This window comes from Taudactylus pleione, unplaced genomic scaffold, assembly GCF_031769625.1.
Source record: "Taudactylus pleione unplaced genomic scaffold, aTauple2 ptg000276l, whole genome shotgun sequence".
Classification (NCBI taxonomy): Eukaryota; Metazoa; Chordata; class Amphibia; order Anura; family Myobatrachidae; genus Taudactylus; species Taudactylus pleione.
This window is the reverse complement of record NW_028284678.1, coordinates 14,454,490-14,478,113: the sequence shown is the minus strand read 5'-3', so window position 1 is coordinate 14,478,113 and position 23,624 is coordinate 14,454,490. Positions and strand designations below refer to the sequence as shown.

At 44.7% G+C, this 23,624-nt stretch overlaps 1 protein-coding gene across 10 annotated transcripts in view; it reads right to left on the bottom strand.

Annotated features, from left to right (window-relative positions):
• Positions 1 to 23,624, bottom strand: part of GRIK1 (glutamate ionotropic receptor kainate type subunit 1) — a 547,486-nt gene that overhangs the window by 20,446 nt on the left and 503,416 nt on the right. For 7 of the 10 annotated variants that reach the window (XM_088481656.1, XM_088481659.1, XM_088481661.1 and 4 more), the window contains one exon: positions 15,224 to 15,474. In XM_088481656.1, the coding sequence (XP_088337782.1) occupies positions 15,224 to 15,474 (251 nt within the window). Of the gene's footprint in view, positions 1 to 8,998; positions 9,161 to 15,223; positions 15,475 to 23,624 lie in introns of all 10 variants that reach the window. The other 3 variants (XM_088481658.1, XM_088481663.1, XM_088481665.1) reach the window with 1 other exon arrangement.

Genomic DNA, 23,624 nt, shown 5'->3' with positions numbered 1-23,624 from the left:
AATGGTCACAGTTGAATGGATACAGTAAAATGGAGGCCCCTTCACTGCTCTGCAAAGCTCCCCTGCTCCACCCCCCACCCTCCAGTAATAACGGACCACATTTCACATAAAATAATGGTGCCAGAAGGTACAACAAATCCCCCCTCCCCTCGTGGTCACACCACTATCCCTCTGAATCCACTCCAGAATCCCTGGCCACGCATAGACCCTACTACTGAAGAGCTCTATGCAGCCGGAGATAGGAGAAAGTAGACAGATGGGACGTACTGGAGGATCAGCGTAGACTGGGACAGACAGCAGGGATCAAAGCAGGCCAGGATGTAGAGAAGTCGTCAGTGCAGACCGGGACGGACAGAGGCACAGCAGTCACTACAGGCGACACTCAGCACATGTACTCCTGTGCATGATATGAACACCGCAATACTATAGGCACGAATTTTCGCCAGAGCTGATGAGGATCTGCTTCCCCCCTCACTGCAAAATCTAGTAGCCAGGCAGGAAAATCTGGTAGCCATGGCAACCTGGCCCCCGGGATTTGTCGAGCCCTGCTCTAGAGCACAAGGGGGTTATTTTGCTGAGTGTAGCAGCATTCTTCAGACAAAGAGAAAAGTAGTAATTGCTGTTTGCCAAGATCTACAGGTGTAACTCAGCTCGGCTGCACTTGAGGCCAGATTCCGCCCCCCCAAATGTGATAGGCGGCAAAAATTCAGCTGAATAGGGGTTTGTTTTTTTTGTTTTTTTTAATAAAATGTAATCTCTGTATAGCTAAAAAAAAAAAAAAGGGGTATGTCACAGCCCAAACTATCCCATCAAACTCACTGGATACATATGCTCACAAGTAGATAGGTTAGAAACAATTTTAATATATGCTTATTTTATGACAGCAGAAATAAAAAACAAAAACAATAATTGGATATTTTATCATCCGATGATCAATTAAAAAAATGTGAACTTCCCTTTTAAGAATTATAAGACTTTGATCTAGCGCTCCTTTATCCAAAATGAAAACTCTTTAATGTTATAGCTTTAACCTTCTCGACTAACAATGTCTGATTAAATGCTCCGTATGTTAGGTGAGATTACTGCAGAAAGAAAACCTTTTGATGTCTGCTCCCTGCTTCGGTCTGGTCCACTGAAGGCGGAGGCCATGATATCTATACAGGGGCTTATGGGTAAAAGAACATTTCATCCTTTAATTCCACCGAAAATGTAGCGGGGGTCATGCAGTACGACGAGGGTTATACTAGAAAGGAACGATACTTATTAAAGAGATGGGAAAAGAGAAATAAAATGTGAAAGGTTACTGGGAAGGAGCGGAATGCCGGTTCCAGGATCGCTGCTCTGTTTGTGAATATTGCAGTGTTCTCAATAGCACAACACCTTTTGAAATATTATACTGAGCAGGCTGGATGTATTCACTTCTCACAGAGGTTTGGGTCACATACTTATTTTCTCGCTGTTTCAGGAAAACTAACTTTATCAAAACAGAGAAAAACTACATGTGTGTTCTAAAGCATAGTCAGTGAGCAGATCTTCATTTCATGCCTGCGTTGGGCAAGTGCCCCCCCCCCCCCTCCAAGCGTGCCCACATCAAAGGCAATCAGAGTAGGTGCTCACACACCTAAAGAGGCTGATTCTGAAAAAAAGACTTGACCACTTTGCCAGGCGTCCAGGAGAACCACCCGAGATTCCGGAGTCTCCAGGACGTTCTGGGAGAGTAGGCGGGTGTGCAAAATGCCATTTTCTCCCATGTATTCTACCTATAGTTCTGTTGTGTTGTATAGACACCAATTTCCTGACTCAGGAGCTCTTGCACACTTGTGCTCACAGATAAAATACAATAGACATGTGTATAAGCTCCTGAGTTGGGCAGAAATCAGGCACATGTGCTCCCTGACTGTATACAGAGCTGTAGCATAACATCTTGTGATGCTCCTGCCCTCTATGTGTACACTTGGGCCGTCATTCAGACCCGCACGCAAGTGCTATGCGCTCGCAAGCGGGTCGATGGTGAGGGCCTGCGCACGTGCAGCACTCGCAGAGCGCGTGCGCTAGCTCTGGAGCAAGTGGCAAATTCACTTGCTCCGGGGTTCGCTACAAAAGGGGCGGCTGTCGATGTTGATCGACAGCTCGCCCCGTTTTGTAGGCGGGGTGGGGGGGTGGCCGGACAAACGGAGGCATTCCTGATGGAACGTCTGCCGTTTGTAGGCGGCCCTACTGACATCACCAGTGATGACAGTAGGGAGCTTCCTGCTCTGTTAGAGCAGGAAGCTACCTGGGGCTTGCGGTAGACGAGACCCTACCGCAAGGGTCTCGTCGCAAGCCGCGATGGTCGCGATGGTCTCGACCATCGCAACCATCACCTGGTCACTCGCTAAAGCTGTGGGTGGTAACCCACAGCTTAGCAAGCGGCCAGGAGGCCGCCTTTCAAAACAAAAGTGGCCGCCCTCATTCAGAGCGAGCGCTCGCTTTTTGCGAGCGGCTCTGAATGAGGGCCTTGGTTTGCTACAAGTCATCAACACCAGTGCGCACTTCCAGTACCCTGTACTAGGTGCAGGAGATACGTATGGCAGCAGACATAGTTACGCATATGTCTGTATAGCCCGTACTTCACTTATGTGACAAAGCCCCATTACAAGTCCCCTGACTGGCGAAAGTTTTCCCATGCGCTTGGTATTTGCCTGCCCTCCTATGGATATTGCTACCTGATAAGCTGGAATAACATTACTGCTCTGCCTGTGCAGACCATGTGATTACTAAGGACCCTTGAGCCTTACCAAATAATATATACATATGTGGGCAGGCTTTTATAGTGTGGGTACATCAAAATTACATGTATTTATATAGTTTAGATTTTGCAAACAATCAGAAGTATTTTTATAAATGCCGGCGATTTTACCACTTTAACTGCCGCATATCGATGCAGATTTTGGGCCTGATGCAGCAAGGAACGCAGTTGCTTATACGCACATAATCGGCTGATTAATTTGCACTGCGCATGCATCGCAGTGCGCGAACCAGATGCTGCGGTCAGGACTGCGATCGCAGAGGCTACGCAGACCCATGGAGTGATTGACAGGAAGTGCCGTTTGTGGGTGGTGATGGGGGGGTGGTCGAGTGAACACAGGCATGCCAGTGCGTTTTAACGGCGTTGCAGGGGTGTGCATAAATTATCCACTGCGTTACCGTACGTAGCCTGAGGCCTCATAGCGTGCGCTGAAGCAATTCCTGAGTGAGGCCTGACCTGCCTTACCTGTGCGTATGGGTCCGATGGTACTCGACGTTACCGATTGTTTCGCTATGTTGCCCTAGTATACGGATATGAGTAAGGGGAAGTGGGCGTCCTTATGTCAGGCTGTGATCGCAATGCGAATACAAACATTTACATTGCACCGCTGATATTAGCAACTGCGCTGCGTGCGTATAAGCAGAATAGCGATCCGTGCTAAATCAGGCCCTTGGTTCGCAGTATAATATATACATTTGGATCTCGTCTACACTTACAACTAGGGATGTGCGTCGGACCATTTTTGCCGGATTTGGATTTGGTTCTAATTCGTCATCCGGCTTTGGATTTGGATTTGCCAAACTGCGGTGACTGGCTTCGGATTTGGATTTTTTTACAAAAATTTACAAAAGAAGCTAAAATCACATAAATTGGTCTTTTTTTTCTTCCTAGAGTATTATTAACCTCAATAACATTAATTTCCAGTCAATTTAGAACCCCTCACAGCGCATTGTATTTATGCTAATGCATACTTGCCGAGCTTTGGACGACCTCTTCCGGGAGCGAGCAGCCAGACCAGCCCATCCCACGGGACTGAGATGCCCACTTTGAGTGTCTGCAACAGGCTTGCCCACATCCTGGCAGCCCCTTCCGGGAGGTGGGACAAGCAGGGGGCGTGGCACGGTAGAGGGGGCATGGCCAGGGATACTACCTGGCAATGGGGGCGTAGTCACGGAATCGCGTCATTTTGGCCCCGCCACGATGATGAGATTCATTGCGAATCGTGTCACCGCCCCCCCCCCCCCACTGCGGGGTTTTTTATAGTAATAGCAGGGGGGCTGAACGGGTTGGTGGCCGCCGGGAAGTTTGCCTGCCTTTCCGGGGGTCCGGGAGCGGCACCCGATTTTCGGGAGGCTCCTTACCGAATCGGGAGGGTAGACAAGTATGGTCTGTAATACTGATAAGGAGTCTGTAGACGTCACCATCTGTCACACCATTGAAGCTTGCACTAGTCCAGGGGTGTCAAACTAGTGGCCATCCAGCTGCTGTGGGACTACATGTCCCAGTATGCCCTGCCACAGTTTTAGCAGGCCCTAATAGCACAACTGTGGCAGTGAATGCTGGGATGTATAGTTCCACTGCAGCTGGAGGGCCGCAAGTTTGACACCACTGCACTAGTCCTATGGTAGCGTCTGTGTACACAACCAGTTTAACGACACGCCCATAACACGCCCATGAGACGGCCCATCTCTGTGAGTCTGAATAGTCACCTCCCAAGAACACCCGCAACATTTCCCAAACACTGATAGCAACTGCGCCTCTGTGTGTACCCAGCGTAACGCATGCGCCCTAGGAGTGTTTAGGGATTTTCACACACCCGCAGTAGCAAAATAATACTTAACTCCATGAACAGAATCAGGCCCACTATCTCCACACAGACAGGGTCCTGGATGGATTCGAACTCCTGACCCCAGTGCTATGAGGTAGCAAAGCTAACCACTGCACCACCGTGCTACCCTGATTATCTGAAATAGTTTGCATATTAAATTTATTCAGATAATTGGATGTGGATTAAGCTATGTATGTATGATGCTTTTTTCTGTCATTAGTATACATAGGCTAATATGACATCAAATTATTTCCATTTTTTGCAGACAATCTGCGTTTTGAATAAATGGCCTATAGACAATGGACGCTGTATTTATCATGATTCTATCATTCTCTCTGATAAATAATATCTGTTTGTTAGTATTAGAATGTCTCTGTGCTCACGCTACTGAATATAAAAGTGTCTTAAGAAAAAAAACAAGGAGAACAAATATAACTGAGAATTCTGCCACCTGAGACACGAGTCTCATCTTGCCTCATTTCATGAACTGAGCTACGGCAGAGTCGCTCGTCTCTATTTATATACAGTAAGCTTTTAAACCCGCGGAAATGATGGATGTTCTGTGTTTCTCGTCCAGGACGCCGGCACTTAGGTCTGAGCATTGCACCAGCAGGACCTTCGTGCTGTGTGCAGCAATTACATGTGACCTTTCCCAGATCAGCAGCGCGGCCTTTCCATTTGTTTTTAAAAAAAAATTGATCCACATTAAGGTTTTCATATTGAGCTGAAAAATTCTATATATAAGAGATGTGTGAACTGTGGACCTGATTCAGACCCGTTCGCTATCTGCGTACGCTCGCTGGATGCGTATGCAAATTTTTTAAAGTGACGCCACAGGAAGCGATCGCTCGCCAAGGCATAAGCACGTCCACCGTGTCTTAGCGAGCGGCCACTTTGTGTATGCGTACGCCCAATCGCACAGGCAGAGCCGCCCACCGGCAACACGTCATCTCCAGGAAGTGTATTAAAACATTGGTACTTTGAGCACCATCGGATGTAAACGCAGTGCTTACGGTAGCTTTACCCTAGCGCAAGCATTGCGAGGAAATCAGTGTAGAAAAAAGGCATGTGACGTGTACGATGACGCTGCCTGTTAATTATGCACGCCTCTAAAACGGCATTGAAACACTGTGGAACGCCTGCGTTCGCATCTCCAACCCCCGCGTTATTAGTGTCCTGCCCGTTACCACCCACAAACGGCCTCTCCTGTCACTCATTACCCTGTGCTGCCTTTGCTGGGCGAGTGAGCAGTATGCGATCACAGTGAGTAGTTCGCGCACGCGCAGAACAAAGCGTGCGCATATGCAGATCATCAGGCCGCTTGCGAGCGCACGCATATAGCGAACGGGTCTGAATCAGGCCCTGTGCTCTTTCATTGGTCAGTTCCTGGAGAAACAAGAAGGGCTGAATTTTAATTAATGGAGGGCAAATAGCATATCATATATATATATATATATATATATATATATATATATACATATAAAAATCCAGCAGTTTTTCCCAAATAAGGCTCACCAGAGTATCACATTATTTAATCTTTCAGCATCATGATAAAGCCAGGTAATAAATTGTCGACGTTTCAGTCCCGAAGGACCTTTCTCAAGACTCCAACATTCATGCCTACTCTACCGAAAGTCACGGGAGGCTTACGATTTTTTCGTGTAACCCCCCGCACCCCCGGAAGGGTAGGCACTTCTCCCGCATTCCTGTCCACTTCCTAGTGAAGTGGGCAGAATGGGGAGAATTTTCTGGGAGATCGCGGGTCTCCATGCAGGGGGCAGGGCTTAATGTTGCGATTCATGATGTGTGTCATTTGGCACCACCCCTTTTGAAATTTGAGCCAATCGCTGCACTTTGCAGCGAGGGGGTGGGGTTTAGTGATGAAACCCGTCAGGCCCCGCCCCCCCATCACCATCCTCCTGCTTCTCTTACCTGGGCTTATCCCGGGAAGAGAAAAAAAAAAGTAGGCAAGTATGGTCCCCAACATCACAGCAATGCCACCAATACATCGGGAATCTGCGATCAGCAGCGCACGCTTATCACTCCCAATATCCTGAAGGTTTGTTTTGTTTTATGAACATTTTTAGTACATAGAGCACTTACACAAGGGTGGTTTTGCTGCCCATTGTTCATATCATCTTGCTGATGGTTTTGGGCTAAGTAGCATGAAAAGATATTTGTTATTCATTCAAATTCATGGACATTGGTTATGATGAATAAGTGGGCATTGAGCATAGACTACACCCCTGTATACCATACTTACCTACCTTTATTTTCTCCCCTCCAGCTGGCCAGTGTGCGGGCGAGGTGAACTGCATCCTATTAGCCCTGCCTCCCACTGCGCAATGAAGGGAATTCATGCATTAGACACGGAACCTATGGGGGCCCTGTGGAAATTTTGCTCATTCAGCCATTGCAAAGATAGACTGAGATGCGTAAACGTCAGAATTGCTGGTAACTACTATAAGATGCATATGCAGCCCACTAAAAAAATTAAATAATCACATTTGGACCTTAATTTCTTAAATTGGAATAAGAGCATAATGCAGATATATTAGAAATTAATGATTTTACTTGACCACAAGCAAGCACTTACAAAAAACCCAAAAAACTGATATGTTAATAAAATTATCTATCTACGTATCAGTCTGTCTATCGATCTATCAGTCTATCTATTTATATATCTGTCTGTCAGTCTGTCTATCTATCTCATATCTATCTATCTCATATCCAGGGCCTTAACTAGGGTAGTGCGACCAGTGCCATGGCACAGGGCACCGCAGGGCAGGGGGCGCTGTTTGGGCCTGTCAATTTTCCTGTTTATTATCATCCTCACTTCCTCTTCTTTAATCCCCAGCATCTTCTGGTCTCCCGTAATTCTCTTTTTCTTGGCCCTTCCATATGAGGCCATGGTCCTTTTTTAAGTGCACTCTCTTATGCCCTATTTAAAAAAATAGGTGGGGAAGGGGAAGGCGCCAATGCTCTCTCTGGCACAGGGCACCAAAGAGTCTAGTTACGGCTCTGCTCATATCTCTCTATCTTTCTATCTATCTCATATCTATCTGTCTCATATCTATCTATCCCATATATGTATGTATCCCATATCTATCTATCTATCTATCTATCTATCTATCTATCTAATATCTATCTATCTCATATCTATCTATCTCATATCTATCTATCTATCTCATATCTATCTATCTCATATCTATCTGTCTCATATCTATCTGTCTCATATCTATCTATCTATCTCATATCTATCTATCTATCTATATATCTATCTATCTATCTATCTATCTATCTCATATCTATCCATCTCTCTATCTATCTCATATCTATCTATCTCATATCTATCTATCTAATATCTATCTATCTATCTCATATCTATCCATCTCTCTATCTATCTCATATCTATCTATCTATCTATCTATCTATCTATCTATCTCAAATCTATCTATCTAATATCTATCTATCTCATATATATCTATCTATCTATCTCATATCTATCTATCTCATATCTATCTATCTCATATCTATCTATCTCTCTATCTATCTCATATCTATCGATCTTATATCTATCTATCTCATATCTATCTATCTCATATCTATCGATCTCATATCTATCTATCTATCTATCTATCCCATATCGATCTATCTCATATCTATCGATCCCATTATCTATCTATCTATCTATCTATCTAATATCTATCTCATATCTATCTATCTATCTCATATCTATCTAATATCTATCTATCTATCTGATATCTATCTATCTGATATCTATCTATCTGATATCTATCTATCTCATATCTATCTATCTCATAGCTATCGATCCCTATCTATAGATATCTATTTATCTATCCCATATCTATCTATCTATCTATCTATCTATCTCATATCTATCTATCTATCTATCTATCTCATATCTATCTATCTATCTATCTATCTATCTATCTATCTATCTCATATCTATCTATCTATCTCATATCTATCTATCTCATATCTATCTGTCTATATATCTCATATATATCTATCTATCTCATATCTATATATCTGTCCTCTATCTATCTATCTATCTATCTATCTATCTATCTATCTATCTATCTATCTATCTCATATCTATCTATCTATCTATCTATCTATCTATCTATCTATCTGTCTTCTATCTATCTCATATCTATCTATCTATCTATCTATCTATCTATCTGTCCTCTATCTATCTATCTATCTATCTATCTATCTATCTATCTATCTATCTATCTGTCTGTCATCTATCTAAAATCATACAGTTATGCACTGAGGTAGTTTATGTATCAGCCGACCTCGCCTCCATCACCAGCAAAACAAATGTGCACTGATATTCTTGATATACAAGGACACACCTTTTATTTATATTATACGGTGTGAATAGAAGGTTGTGTCCGTATTCCTCTCTCCTCCCGAAGTAATTTGCCACAGTCTAGTTCGGTTGATAGAGTGGTCCCGGAAGTAGAGTTAGACGGGTGAGCTGGTTTACATTGTAGCCCATAAAAGAAACAAAAGGCCTTTGCATGCAAAAGGAATGGAAAACAAAATAAGACATGCATAAACAAATAATAATATGACAATGATATAATCGCAGTACATAGAATTCAACATAACGTCAAAGCAAATACAACAGAAATGATGGGAAAACACTAGATCATAAATGCAAATGAAAAATACATGCAATACTGTAAGTTGTAAATGTAATTGTACATGCACAGTGTAAGGATCCTAGTGAGGTAGAGTGATGTAATTTGTGCAGGCAAGCCACCCGAAACAGCTGGAAACAATGCTCTGATCCGCATGGTAAATACTTCTCACTTTCATGTGCAATACTGTATGCAGATATCCCAGCATGCTCTATGTTTCGTGCTTAGATGGGAATGTGAAGTTGGACAGTGACGGTTATGAAGCAGCCCTACAATAGTGTTTCCAGGATATGCTCCATCCTCTTTGCAGGGCAAATGCCCCCTAATGTTGGGTCTTGGGAACTGCACGGACAGGACACCTGGAACTTTTTCTGGCCACCTCCCAATGTTCCACTATCAGTGAATGTTAGACAGGCACAGACAAGTGGGGCGATTACAGTTTGCCTTCCTGATGGCTGTTGGATGTAATTGGGGCAGATCTCAGGCAGCAAACTTTATAGGAAAGCACGTGATGGAAAATACCTATTGGGAGATTTACTCCATGGAAGTTTTGTAAAACTGCGTTTTTTAGGCAGTTTTCAAACCAACAGAATTACTACAGGCAAAGCATCCCCTAATAAATTACTACAGGCAAAACCACCCCCTAATAAATTGCCGTACAATTTATTTCAAAAGAGAAAAATTCAACCCAGAAGATTTATCAATGGACAGTGTGCAAAACCACTGGGATAAAAGCCACGAGCAGCGCGAACAGGAGATGTCTATGGGATATTAAGCTTCAACCAATGGTTTTGTTGTTATGGGTTCTCCAGTGGTGCCCATAATGTATGCCTGCTCACAGCATATCAACCGAACATAAATTAGAGCACAGTGGTAAGTTCATCGTGCAAGTCCATGCAAACAATTCAGATAATGCTAAATTATGGCATCAATTCCAGTATAAGGTTATAGAAAAAAAATCTTTATTTAGTATGCTGATCCTACAGTATTTTTGCAAAACATGTCTTTAATTTAAGAGTGTTACGGTGCATACACACGTAACGATCAGCCAGCGATGCGATATCGCTGGCTGATCGCCCTGCACTGTGCCTGGTGTGTTGGATGATCTATATACAGTCAGGTGTATAAATATTGGGACATTGACAGAATTTTCATATTTTGGCCTCTATTCACCACCACAATGGCTTTGAAATGCAACAAACAAGATGTGCTTTAACTGCAGACTTTCAGATTTAATTTGAGGGTAATTCAAAATCCAAATCAGGTGAACGGTGTAGGAATTACAATGGTCTCTATATGTGCCTCCCACTTTTTAAGGGGCCAAAAATAATGGGACAAACTAAACAATCCTAAATCTAACTTTCACTTTTTAATACTTTGTTGCAAATCCTTTGCAGGGAATTACAGCCTGAAGTCTGGAACGCATAGACATCACCAGACGCTGGGTTTCATCCCTGGTGATGCTCTGCCAGGCCTCTACTGCAAATGTCTTCAGTTCCTGCTTGTTTTTGGGGCATTTTCCCTTCAGTTTTGTCTTCATCAAGTGAAATGCATGCTTAATCGGATTCAGGTCAGGGGATTGACTTGGCCATTGCATAACATTCCACTTTTTAGCCTTAAAAAACTCTTTGGTTGCTTTTGCAGTATGCTTCGGGTCATTGTCCATCTGCACTGTGAAGCGCCGTCCAATGAGTTCTGAAGCATTTGACTGAATATGAGCATATAATATTGCCCGAAACACTTCAGAATTCTTTCTGCTGCTTTTGTCAGCAGTCACATCATCAATAAATACAAGGGAACCAGTTCCATTGGCAGCCATACATGCCCACGCCATGACACTACCACCACCATGCTTCACTAATGAGGTGGTATGTTTTGGATCATGAGCAGTTCCTTTCCTTCTCCATACTCTTCTCTTCCCATCACTCTGGTACAAGTTGATCTTTGTCTCATCTGTAAATAGGATGTTGTTCCAGAACTGTAATGGCTTTTTTAAATGTTGTTTGGCAAACTCTAATCTGGACTTCCTGTTTTTGTGGCTCACCAATGGTTTACATCTTGTGGTGAACCCTCTATATTCACTTTTGTGAAGTCTTCTTTTGATTGTTGACTTTGACACATACACACCTACCTCCTGGGGAGTGTTCTTGATTTGGCCAACTGTTGTGAAGAGGTTTTTCTTCACCACGGAAATAATTCTTCTGTCATCCACCACAGTTGTTTTCCGTGGTCTTCCGGGTCTTTTGGTGTTGCTGAGTTCTCCGATGCGTTCTTTCTTTTCAAGAATGTTCCAAACAGTTGATTTGGCCACACCTAATGTTTTTGCTATCTCTCTGATGGGTTTGTTTTGATTTTTCAGCCTAATGATGGCTTGCTTCACTGATAGTGACAGCTCTTTGGATCTCATATTGAGAGTCGACAGCAACTGATTCCAAATGCAAATGTCACACCTAGAATCAACTCCAGACCTTTTACCTGCTTAATTGATAATTAAATAACGAGGGAATAGCCCACACCTGTCCATGAAATAGCTTTTGAGTTGATAGTCCCATTACTTTTGGCCCCTTAAAAAGTGGGAGGCACATATAGAAACCGTTGTAATTCCTACACCGTTCACCTGATTTGGATGTAATTACCCTCAAATTAAATCTGAAAGTCTGCAGTTAAAACACATATTGTTTGTTTCATTTCAAAGCCATTGTGGTGGTGAATAGAGGCCAAAATATGAAAATTCTGTCAATGTCCCAATATTTATGCACCTGACTGTATATCATCAACACACCACCAACTGCCCACCAACTCTAGCGACCCGCGATGAACGATTGCGGGTCCCTGTAGTAGTTTTCTCGATATCGAGCAAGGTGACCGTCATGCACGGCCGATGGACGATATCGCTATCATCCAAATGTGGCTGCGCATTGCTGGTCGAAGGTAAGTTGGTAGGGACCATTTAAAAGGACGGTTTGATAGCTAACGGTATAACAATATCGTTATCGTTCAAATCGTCCTTTTAAATCGCTATGTGTGTACGCATCATTAGTTACTGGATTAATGGGGAAATTTAGCACACTGCTTCCACCTGTAAATTGTTGCATCTATTTTAACCACGAATTAACGAAACCGATTCAAGCCGCATTAACTTAGCTGTTCTGATGTAATAAAATGGCACATTATGAAATAAAATTATGTTTCTTACATGTAGAACCCCATTAAATTGTCCAGAAAACAATGCCTATTCCAGGGGTAGGCCAGGCACGGATTTCCCACAAGGTAACCTAGGCGCTCGCCTAGGGCCCCGCGAATCCCAAGGGGCCCGTGGATGGGCCCCTTTTGACTCACAGGGTCCTAGACGGGCCCCTTTTCCCCAAGACATCTGGCCGGTCAAAATGCTCCCAGCATTTTGTCACGAGGACCCGCATATAGAGTCCTGCTGCAGCGCCGCTGTCTGCATTGTCACAGAGTGACTGTGCATAAGAGGGAGGAGGAGGGTCACCGACCAGCCCCATCCAGCTCCAGCCCACCCCCAGCACAGCAGCCTCTGCTACTGATTGCCAGGCTTGCAGCTTGCCACCAGCAGTATGCATTGGCGGCACCCAGCGAGGAGCAGAGGGACAGGCCAAGGCAGAGTCTGGCTGAGTGAGACAGTGACCAAGGATCCAGATCTCAGGGAATCAGAGCAGCCAGGCAGATAGGGTAAGTACTGTGCTATTCTCAACTACTCTAATATAGACTGAATTATGTAGGATTTATTTCTTATTTTAGATGGGGTCTGGGAAGTGGATAGGACTGCCTTATATTACAAGCATATAGTAATATACATTATGATGATCATGATATTATTAGTACATCATTCCAGGAAGATGGCATTTTCATGTTAGGTACTTGTAATATACTATACTATAATGCAGTCCTGTCCACTCCCCACCTACCATAAAAAAATAAATCCTATAAGGGGGGGGGTGTAATGGTGATGACTCATCCCCATCATTGCACTAAGCTGAGCACAGTCACAAACAATACTGGACATGGCCACACCACAGCCCCCACTGCAGATGCCACCTCGCAGCTACCTTCTAATCCTTAGCACTCCTCAGGCCTATGTGATGTAATCAATGGATAATGAGGAGTATAACCTTAGGCTATTAGGTTTAGTTTGGGTTATGGTATTAGGGATAAGGTATTAGGGTTGGTGTATCAGTTTGGGTTAGGGTATTAGGGTCAGGTTAGGTGTTTGACTTGGGGTATTACTGATGGTGTAGGGTTTAGCGGTTACGGTATTAGGGTTAGAGGTTATGGTTAGGGTCAGGTTTGAGCTTAGGGTTGAGTTAGGGTCAGGATTAGGGTAGGGATGCTTTGCATGAATCAGGAATGCAAATAAAGTACTATGGATTGTTTGAGGGAGGGGTGCCCCAAACTGGTATCTTGCCTAGGGCCCCATTAGGTCTAAATCCAGCTCTGGGGTAGGCAACCTGTGGCACTCCAAATGCTGTGGAACTGCCCATCCCAGCATGCCCTGCCACAGTTTTGCTGTTTGGGCATACTAAATCTGTGGCAGGACATGCTGGTGGGATGTGTAGTTCCACAGCAGCTGGGTCACTGTATGTTGCCTAACCCTGGCCTGTACAATGAATGCAGCTATATTTATATAATATCCAAATAATGTTCAAAGAACTTTTTTGGTTTGTGACACCATCACAATTTCGAAGCACATGCGGCATACACCCCAACAGGGTTGCTGACTTTCTGCCTGCCCCTTCCAGGAGGGGGCAGCTAGATCTGCAAATCAGGGAGCTTGGCTGACATTTGTGGGCATGGCCACACGATCGCGTCATTTTGGTCCCGCTCCCGCTACGCAATGCTGAGATTACTGGCATTGTGAAGCAGGGGGCAGGGCCAAAATTACGCAATTCATTGAGAATCACGTCACCGCCCCCCCTGCTACAAGGGGAATTATCTTATTACTGCAGGGGAACGGAGAGGTCGGCGGCTGCCGGGAGGCTTGCCTGCCTTTCCGGGGGGAAGGCCGGGAGCTGCACCCGATTTTAGGGAGGCTCCCGGCCGAATAAGGAGGCTAGGCAAGTATGCAAGGCGGCCATTCTATGTGCTCAACCAATATTTATAAAAGTGCATAAAAATTGTCTATAAACTGCATTTGTTTGATGAGTACTGTTCCCATGGCTATTGTAACAACACCTCGCCCCCGAACAGCTGTAACTCAATGGAGTCACTGGTTATTACTGGTGCAAATATAGGCTGTATGCTCATTAGTTCTGTGTATAAACCATAACTGAGCGTAGGCCACAGGTTAACTGTGAGACATTGCCTCACTACGGGATATATTTACTAAAGTGCGGATTTTTAGAAGTGGAGATGTTGCCCATAGCAACCAATCAGATTCTACTTAATACCTTCTAGAAGATAATAGCTAGAATTTGATTGATTGCTATGGGCAAGATCTCCACTCCACTTACTTTAGTAAATACCATGAGTTATTTCCTAATGACTAACAAATAATAAATATTCTAAAATGTATACAATAATGTAATCCATGGCAACCAATTAATATTAAGCTTTGATTGTGTATAAGGCAGGCTAATGAAAGCAAGGATCTGATTGGTTGTCGAGGGTTACAGACCTGTGCAGCCATGTATCTCGCACAATGCAGACTACAGATGTGTCCTCATGCATCCTTGCCGATCGTGCTACAAATGTCCGCACGCATCACGCGCACTGCGATAGCACCATACAATCCCACGGGGTCGCAGATGCGAACGCAGTGCACGTACCCCCTTGCGGGCGCATGCCTCGCACCATGCATGGCGCGATTTGCAGCGTGCGTAGCAAAGATGCAAGAGGACATATTTGTAGCTCCCAGCTGATTATTATAACAGCCACCTGCTTTAACGCTAATGCACAAAGGAACGACATTCTCACCTGTTCTATATCGCTGTTTTTCCTGGATTTATAGATGAATTCTCCAATTGCTACGAAGACTGATAGAACGAGTCCTGCAGCGAGCACTATGAAGATACCGCCAATGTTCTCCACTCCTAAAGCGCTGGCCTCCTTGCTGTCCTCCTCCGGACACCCGTTCCCCCGCCACCACTTCTCCTTCATCATGTGCAATTTCCCTTCCTCTTGCAGCTGGAGAATAGCGATGGTGATTTTATCTCTGTACGGAGAGCCTGCGGGAAGGCGTAGTAGTACATGCAGTTACACAGTACTCATTCTATGGGAAATACTATTGTGCTATACACAAACATAAAGTAAACACAGAAAACAGTTTTTAGTTTGTTTTATGGTGATGCTTTTTCTTTAGTGTTTTGCTTAGGACGTTACATTAGTCTACTGGCGTCAGCAAACAGCAATATATTACCGGTCTGCCTTTAAACTCGCTAACATCATTCATTTCTTTCATTTATATGCCCGTTTTCTATTTGCCCACTGTACAGTGCTGCAGAATTTTGCAGAATCTTATCAATAAAAATAATAATAATACAGGTTGAGTCTCCCATATCCAAAATGCTTGGGACCAGGGGTATTTTGGATATCGGAATATTCCGTATTTTGGAATATTTGCATAAAATAATGAAGTGTCTAGGGAATGGGACCCAAATCTAAACACAGAATGCATTTATGTTTTATATACATCTTATACACATAGCCTGAAGGTCATTTTATACTATATTTTTAATAATTTTGTACATCAAAAAAAGTTTGTGTACATATATGAAATTCATTTAGGTTTCATATACACCCTATACACACAGCCTGAAGGTTATTTTATACAATATTTTTAATAATTTGTGCTTTAAACAAAGTTTGTGTACATTGAACCATCAGAAAGCAAAGGTTTCACTTTCTCAGTCATGCTAAAAATATTCTGTATTTCGGAATATTCCGTATTTCGGAATATTTGGATATGGGATACTCAACCTGTATTAAACATGGTTTACTGGGCCTGATTCAGAGCCGGACGCTCTGACCAGAGCGCTCGCTCTGAATCAGGGCCCTCCTACCTCAACTTGGAGCGGCGTCTTTGATGCTCGCATAGCTGTGGGTTACCACCCACAGCTATAGCGAGCGTCCATGATGATGGTCGCGATGGTCAAGACCATCACGACCATCGAGCTTGCGACGAGACCCTGCGGTAGGGTCTCGTGGCCGCAAGCCCAGGAGTGATTTTGGCTCTATCAGAGCCAAAATCACTCCCACTGACATCACTAGTGATGTCAGTGGGGCCGGACCCAAACTGTAGGCATTCCCGTGGGAACGCCTCCGTCTGGCAGCCACGCCCCCCGCACGCCCACCAAAGGGGGCGTGCTGTCAGTCACCATCAACAGCACACCCCCTTTGGTGCGAGACCCATAACGACAGCTTGGCTGTCGCTATGCGGGTCTCGCGCATGCGCACGACGGAGCTCCCTCCGTCGTGCGCATGCGCATTAGGGCACCATCGACCCGCTTGCAAGCGTCCTACGCTCGCGAGCAGGTCTAAATTAGGCCCACAGTTCTATTTTATCTCACAGTATAAGTAAATGTAGGTGTTTGGTTCTGTCTCATTATTTTGTACATTTTGGTTTGTCTGGGCCTGCTCATGCCCTAAGTAATGCCATGCCTGCCTTCTGCTACTGGTTCACATCTCACATTCTGTCTGTGGTCGCACAAGCTGATGGCGAACTCAAGCGATTGCCTAGGGCTCCATAATATAGGGAAAACCTAGCTGTGCTCGCTTGGTTGCTGACATGGCTGCTGACATGGCTGTAGTGCTGAAAATAATAAGTGCTGAATTTAAAAGTGCACTTTACATTGTAAATCTAATTTTGGCGTTATACCGGCATTATATCTTATATCTTCAGCTGCTATTGCTCGTGAAATAATGCATCCTCTCTTCTCTCTTCGTCATACAGGTAAATGACTACAGCACCCAGCATCTTGCTTAATTGCATTTCTATTGCCCAGCCTTAAAAACGTGTTTAGGTAAATTACTTCAACTCTCAGTTTTTAACTTATAAGTAATGTTAAATCGCATATCATCTCTATTTGATGTGTTTTTATTTATTTTTTTATTTAGCTTATAGATGTATAGACCCAGGTGTTAGGTTTGTGGGATGGCCTGTTTGTTTAAGTTAATTTATTGCTGGACATACTAGTGGGAGTGTTTTGGGGGTTGTTAGCAATCAGTGGATTCACATGCCAGGTCTCCTATGTAAGGTTCATCATTAGGGCCTTATATAATTATATAAGTATATAAGGGCTGAATTTAAAAGTGCGCTTTACATTATAAATCTAATTTTGGCATTAAACAGAATGAAAACAATCTAACTTCACTCTTTCAAAAGCCAAACTATATATGGACAAAATTGGATCAACAAATGTGAGTTCACAATCTCTTTAGTACAAGACAGGACATTCATCACTGGACTCCCTGTTTGGTCGCTACAAAAACCTTGTGCCTCACTTTCTACTGTTTGTGCTGACTCTGTATATAAATCTCAATGCATACTGTATCTGTGTTAATGTCAGTTTGCCTCTCTAATAATGTATTTTTACCTTCGCTCTTTTGCCTAGTCTTACATCATCTAGCTACTACCACTGTCTACATTATATTCAATTTCTGCTCCCATCAAATCTCCACTTTTATTATACTCAATAATAAACTTTTGTTGTGCAGACACCTTTTCCTGCATTGTACTTTTACTTATATTTCTTGAAATCTCCTGCACTTCCTCTCACATTCTTACCTCATACTTCAGTTTTTCTCCCCTATTTACGTCATCCTCACCATGACCATGTTTTCTTCAACTCCCCGCTTCACTCAGTGTCTACCTACTCCTTTGTTCTGCCCCTTGCTTCCACCTTTATCCTTCCCCCTGGTCTCCTCCGCTTCCTCCTTCCCTTATCTCCCCTCCTCTGTCTGCCTTCCTCCCCAACTCTGCTCCCATTACTCCACTTTCATTCTCTTCTACCCCACTGCTAATCTCTCCTCCCACCCTCCTCTCCCTGTCGCTTCACCCCACCTCCATCTCATTAAACTCCCTCCCTGCCCCCCTCCCCCTTCCTAGCACTGGGGCCCGCACAATCACTACACTCTATTCATCTCAGTCCCCCAAATTAATCTCACCTCCATGCCACAGCAACCCTGATAATCTCATTCACATCTCTCCCACAAACTATGTCCCTCTATCCTGTGCCCTCTGGAATGCCAGGTCAGTATGTAATAAACTGGTCCCAGCCCATGACCTTTTCATCTCCAACTCCCTGAATTACTGAAACCTGGATTTCACCCTCTAACACCAGTTCTCCTGCAGCTCTATCCTCTGGGGTCTTCAACTTCTCCCACACACCCCCCCCCCCGGCCTGGGGGTCGTCATGGTGGTGGTGTTGGGGTACTTCTATCCCCCAGTTACTCATACCGACTCATATTCTCGGAACCATCCCTTGCATTCTCTGAATTTGAAGTTCATGCTACTGTATACGCCTCTTTCAACCAGTACACCTCCAAGTAGCTGTCATTTACTGTCCTCCTGGCCCTCCCTCCAAATTCCTGGACAATATTGCTTCCTGGCTCCCTCACTTTCTCTCCTCTGACCTTCCCTCCATTATCCTACATGATTTTAATATTCCAATTGACATTCCCACAGAATTTACTGTCTCTAAACTCCTTACCCTAACATCTTTATTTGGTCTCTCCAAAATGGACCTCCTCACCCTCCCATGTGAGTGGGCACTAACTGACCTGGTCTTTACTCACAGTTGTGACATTTCTGATTACGCCAATTCCTCATTCCCCCTCTCTGACCATCACCTTCTCTCTTTTAACCTATCCCTCTCTCCTTGCCTTCTTCTACCTCCTAAGGTTACCATTACTAAGCGCAGCATTGAGGCTATCAACACTGTTGCTTTTTCCTCCCTGATTGACTCACTTCTCTTCCCTATCCTTTCTCTCTCCTGCCCTGAACAGGCCACTTCCCTCTACAATGCCTCTCTAACTTCTGCTTTTGACTCTGTTGCTCCTGTGATCACTACTCACCCCCACAGAAGCACACCTCAAGGCTGGCATTCCAAATGCACCAGATACATGCCAAAGTGTTCAAGAACTGCCGAGCGACAGTGGAAAAAATCACGCTCTACGGCAGATTTCCTCCATTACAAGTTTATGCTCTAATCCTACAGTGCTTTCTTCTCTAAACAGTCATATTTCAAAAACCTCATCTCCTCCCAGTCCTCAAACCCTTGGCATCTCTTCGCCACCTTCAAATCCCTCCTCTGCCCACCCCCTCCTCGCCTCCCCTCTTTTGCCACCTACTTTACATCTAAAATTGACTCATTATGTCACGACATTATATCCCAACAGACCCTTAGCACTCCTTCCCCTCCTTACCCTGACCACTCCTCCCCATCCATCTTACCGACTCTGACATCCTTCTTCCCTGTATCTGGAGAGGAAGTCATGGCCCTCATCTGATCTTCACCACCTTCCAGCCTCCTCTGCTACCTTTCTCCCCTTGCCTGTTCCCATCTTGCCCACCTCCTCAATCTCTCTCTTTCATCTGGTACTGTCCCTTCTGCATTCAAACATGCCCATGTCTCGCCCATTCTTAAAAAAAATTACCCTTGATCCTAACACTCTCTCCAACTACTGACCCATCTCTCTCTTCCCTTTTCTCTCCAAACTCCTTCAGCAAGATATTTACAACCGCCTTACCGCCTTTCTTTCCTCCAATTCCCTGCTTGATCCATTTCAGTCAGGCTTCCATTCTCTCCACTCCACTGAAAACACCCTTACAAAAGTAAGCAATTACATCCTTGCTGCCAAATCTAAGGGCCACTACTCTCTGCTCATTCTCCTTGACCTCTCTGCTGCTTATGACACTGTTGACCACTCTCTCCTCATGCAGATCCTTCACTCCCTTGGTCTATGTGATACTGCCCTCTCCTTGCTGTGCTCCTACCTCTCTCACCATTCCTTCTCTGTCTTCTCTTCCCCCCCCCATTTCCACTAATGGTAGGTGTTCCTTAAGGTTCTGTTCTTGGACCTCTCCTTTTCTCCCTCTATACATCTTCTTTAGGTAAACTCATCAGCTCTTTTGGCCTACAATATAATCTCTATGCTGATGATACTCAGAACTACATTTCCTCCCCTGCCCTCTCCCCCTCACTCCTCAATAGTATCTCCAACTGTCTCTCTGCTATCTCTTCCTGGATGTCCCAGCGCTTTCTTAAACTTAACATGTCTAAGACTGAGCTAATCATCTTCCCACCCTCCGTGATAACCTCATTGCCCACAACTTCATTATCTTTTAATGGCACAACTATCTCCTCTAGTTCCCAAGTGAGCTGTCTTGGAGTTATCTGTGACTCCACCCTCTCCTTCAAACCACACATTCAGTATCTCTCACAGTCATGCCGCTTCCATCTCAAAAATATTTCCAGGATCAGACCCCTTCTCACCCTGGAGGCAACTAAGACCCTCATCCACTCACTGGTCGTCTCTAGATTGGACTATTGTAACCTCCTCTTATCTGGTCTCCCTGATTCCCACCTCTCTTCAATCTGTCCTCAATGCTGCTGCTCGGCTCATCTTCTTCTAAAAAACGTTCTACATCTGCCTCCCCTCTCCTACAAGCCCTACACCGGCTTCCCTTCACCTTCAGAACCCAATTCAAGGTTCTTACACTAACGTACAAAGCCCTCACCCAATCCTCTCCCATTTACATCGCTGATCTCATCTCACTTCACACTTCTATCCGTCCACTTCCATTAACAAATGCATGCCGCCTCTCTTGCCAACTGATTACTTCTTCCTGCTCCCGCCTCCAAGATTTTGCCTGTGCTGCTCCCTACCTCTGGACCTCTCTCCCCCACCCTATCAGACTCTCCACCTCTCTACAAATCTTCAAACAAGCTCTCAAGATCCACTACTTCATAAAAGCCTTCATGCTAACCTGCTGCTCCATGCTTCTTCCTCACTGTCTACCCCATCTGTGTCACTCCTGTCTGTCTGCCCCTCCTCTTTAGAATGTAAGCTTTCACGAGCAGGGCCCTCTTCCCTCATGTGTTTCTCCTTCCCTTACTGATACGCTCAGCCACTCCAAACTCCCCAAGAGGGCACCTAACACTTGGTTGCTGATGCCCTGCTGCTTTTGAGTTTTATGATCCCTATAAAATAATAACAATAATAATAATAATAATACAAGCTCAAGTAGCTGTCAGTTGCTGCTCCTCCATGTTGGCAATGGGCTGGGTGTGCAGTGGTGGGCTATTATGCCACTGCCCAATACTACACTCCCAAAAAGGAAAAGTTGCCACCCAGCCCTCACTCTGCATGGGGATTGGACGGTGGGGGGGTAGGTTCATAGATGCTGAAAAAAAACTATTGTGTATATATTGTGACACAGTTAGGTTAGGGGGTCCCTCTCCTGGGTAGAGGACTCCTTCCTTTCACACACAGCAGCTGGGAAACAGTACGCCAGACTGGATGCAAGTACAAGCTGGTCGGCGCCAGTCTTTATTGTACAATATCAGAAACAACATAAAGAAAACATAAACATAAATCCTAGCCCTGTCGGGGCACTAACTTCACAGGTAATTCCCTCACTACCAGAACCTGGCAGGGCCTAATGCCCTCACCAGCAACAAAAGCACAGCACAACACTCACGGATAGATTTTCAAGTGTCTCTGAGCAAACTCCCTGTCTGCTCTCCCAGGTGAGACAATCAGCCCTAAACACACTAGGCTTATATTGGCCACTCTCAGGTGGAAACCCTAACAAGCCTGTTACCAGGCTGCGAGAACCAAAACCTGGAGTGGCCGTGGGTGGAGCCCTCCCTCTCCTCTCACCCACAACCCCCAGGTCCCAAACCGGCTTTTCAAAAAGCCGAAACTCAAGCCTGCTACACTGCAGACTTTCTCCTGGAGATTTTAAAACACATAAGACAGGAATCTGGGATAAATGTCCCTGTCACAGACCACTTTACCAGTGATCCTATCACATATCCCCCCTCTTTGTTTCGACCTATGGGGCGGAACAACTGAAGCCCCAAACAATGAACGCGTGACAACGCGTCTGCTTTAGACAACAGGCCCCCTGGCCTGTGTTCCACTGAAAATGTAAAAGTTTGTAACGCCAAGAACCATCTCGTAATTCTCGCATTACTGTCCTTATTTTCGGACATCCACTTCAAAGGGGCATGGTCAGTGATCAATTTGAACTTTCTACCAACCAAGTAGTACCTGAGAGCCTCTAACGCCCACTTTATGGCCAACGCCTCCTTCTCCATTGTGGCATCGGGTAGGCATCGAATTTTGAAACACTGTTCAACTTTCGGAAGTCATTGCAGAAACGCACACTCCCGTCGGGCTTTGGAATCAACCCAATGGGACTTGACCATTCACTATGTGATTCTTCAATAACCCCTAACTCTAGCATATTTTTAATTTCTTTCGACACCGATTCTCTTTGTGCTACTGGTAACCTATAGGGCTTTAGATTTACTGGAGGGGCTCGGTCGGCCGACAGTACCGTTCTATCTTTCCAGGGCTTTAACAGATTTTTATGGTATATCTGTTCCGGCTTTCTTTTCCCCTGCTGGTAAACTTTGTAATTGACCTGTCCCACTCTTTCTAAGATTTCAAAGGGGCCTTGCCATTTAGCCAAAAGTTTATTTTCCACAGTGGGAACCAACACTAACACTCTGTCCCCAGGAGCAAAGCTGCGTAACCGAGCATTGTGGTTGTATACCCTCTGCTGTGACTGTTGAGCCTGTTCCAGGTGCTCTCTCACTATCGGCACCTCTATAATAGGCAATGGAACTAGTGGACCCTTAAAATGTGGTCTGGGAGCATGATACTGACACTCAGGGCAGGATGCGCAGAAGTCAGATACCTCTTTATGAAGCCTGGGCCAGAAAAACCTCTGCATTATTCGCTCAGTGGTTTTCTCTACCCCTAGATGGCCTGCTGTTATATGACCATGGGTCAGATCCAACACTGTTCTTCTGTAGGCTTTGGGAACTATTAGTTGTTCCACATTATCTTCCCCCTTCTTAGTCACCTGATATAACAAATCCTGACACATTACCATGTGGGGATAGGACAAAGGACTATCAGGGTCTACGGGTTTACCATCAACTACTTTTACATTCTCCCTGGCTTTTACCAAAGTAGGGTCATTCAACTGCTCCACGGCAAAGACCTCTCTTCTGACCTCTAAATCAGGCAGACGATCTACTGGCCCAACAACACTTCCCACCTCAATGGGAGGCACATCAGTTGGCGGGCCATCGTCACGCTCCGCATTCTCTAGTTCGCCAATCATAGTAGAAAAAGGGAA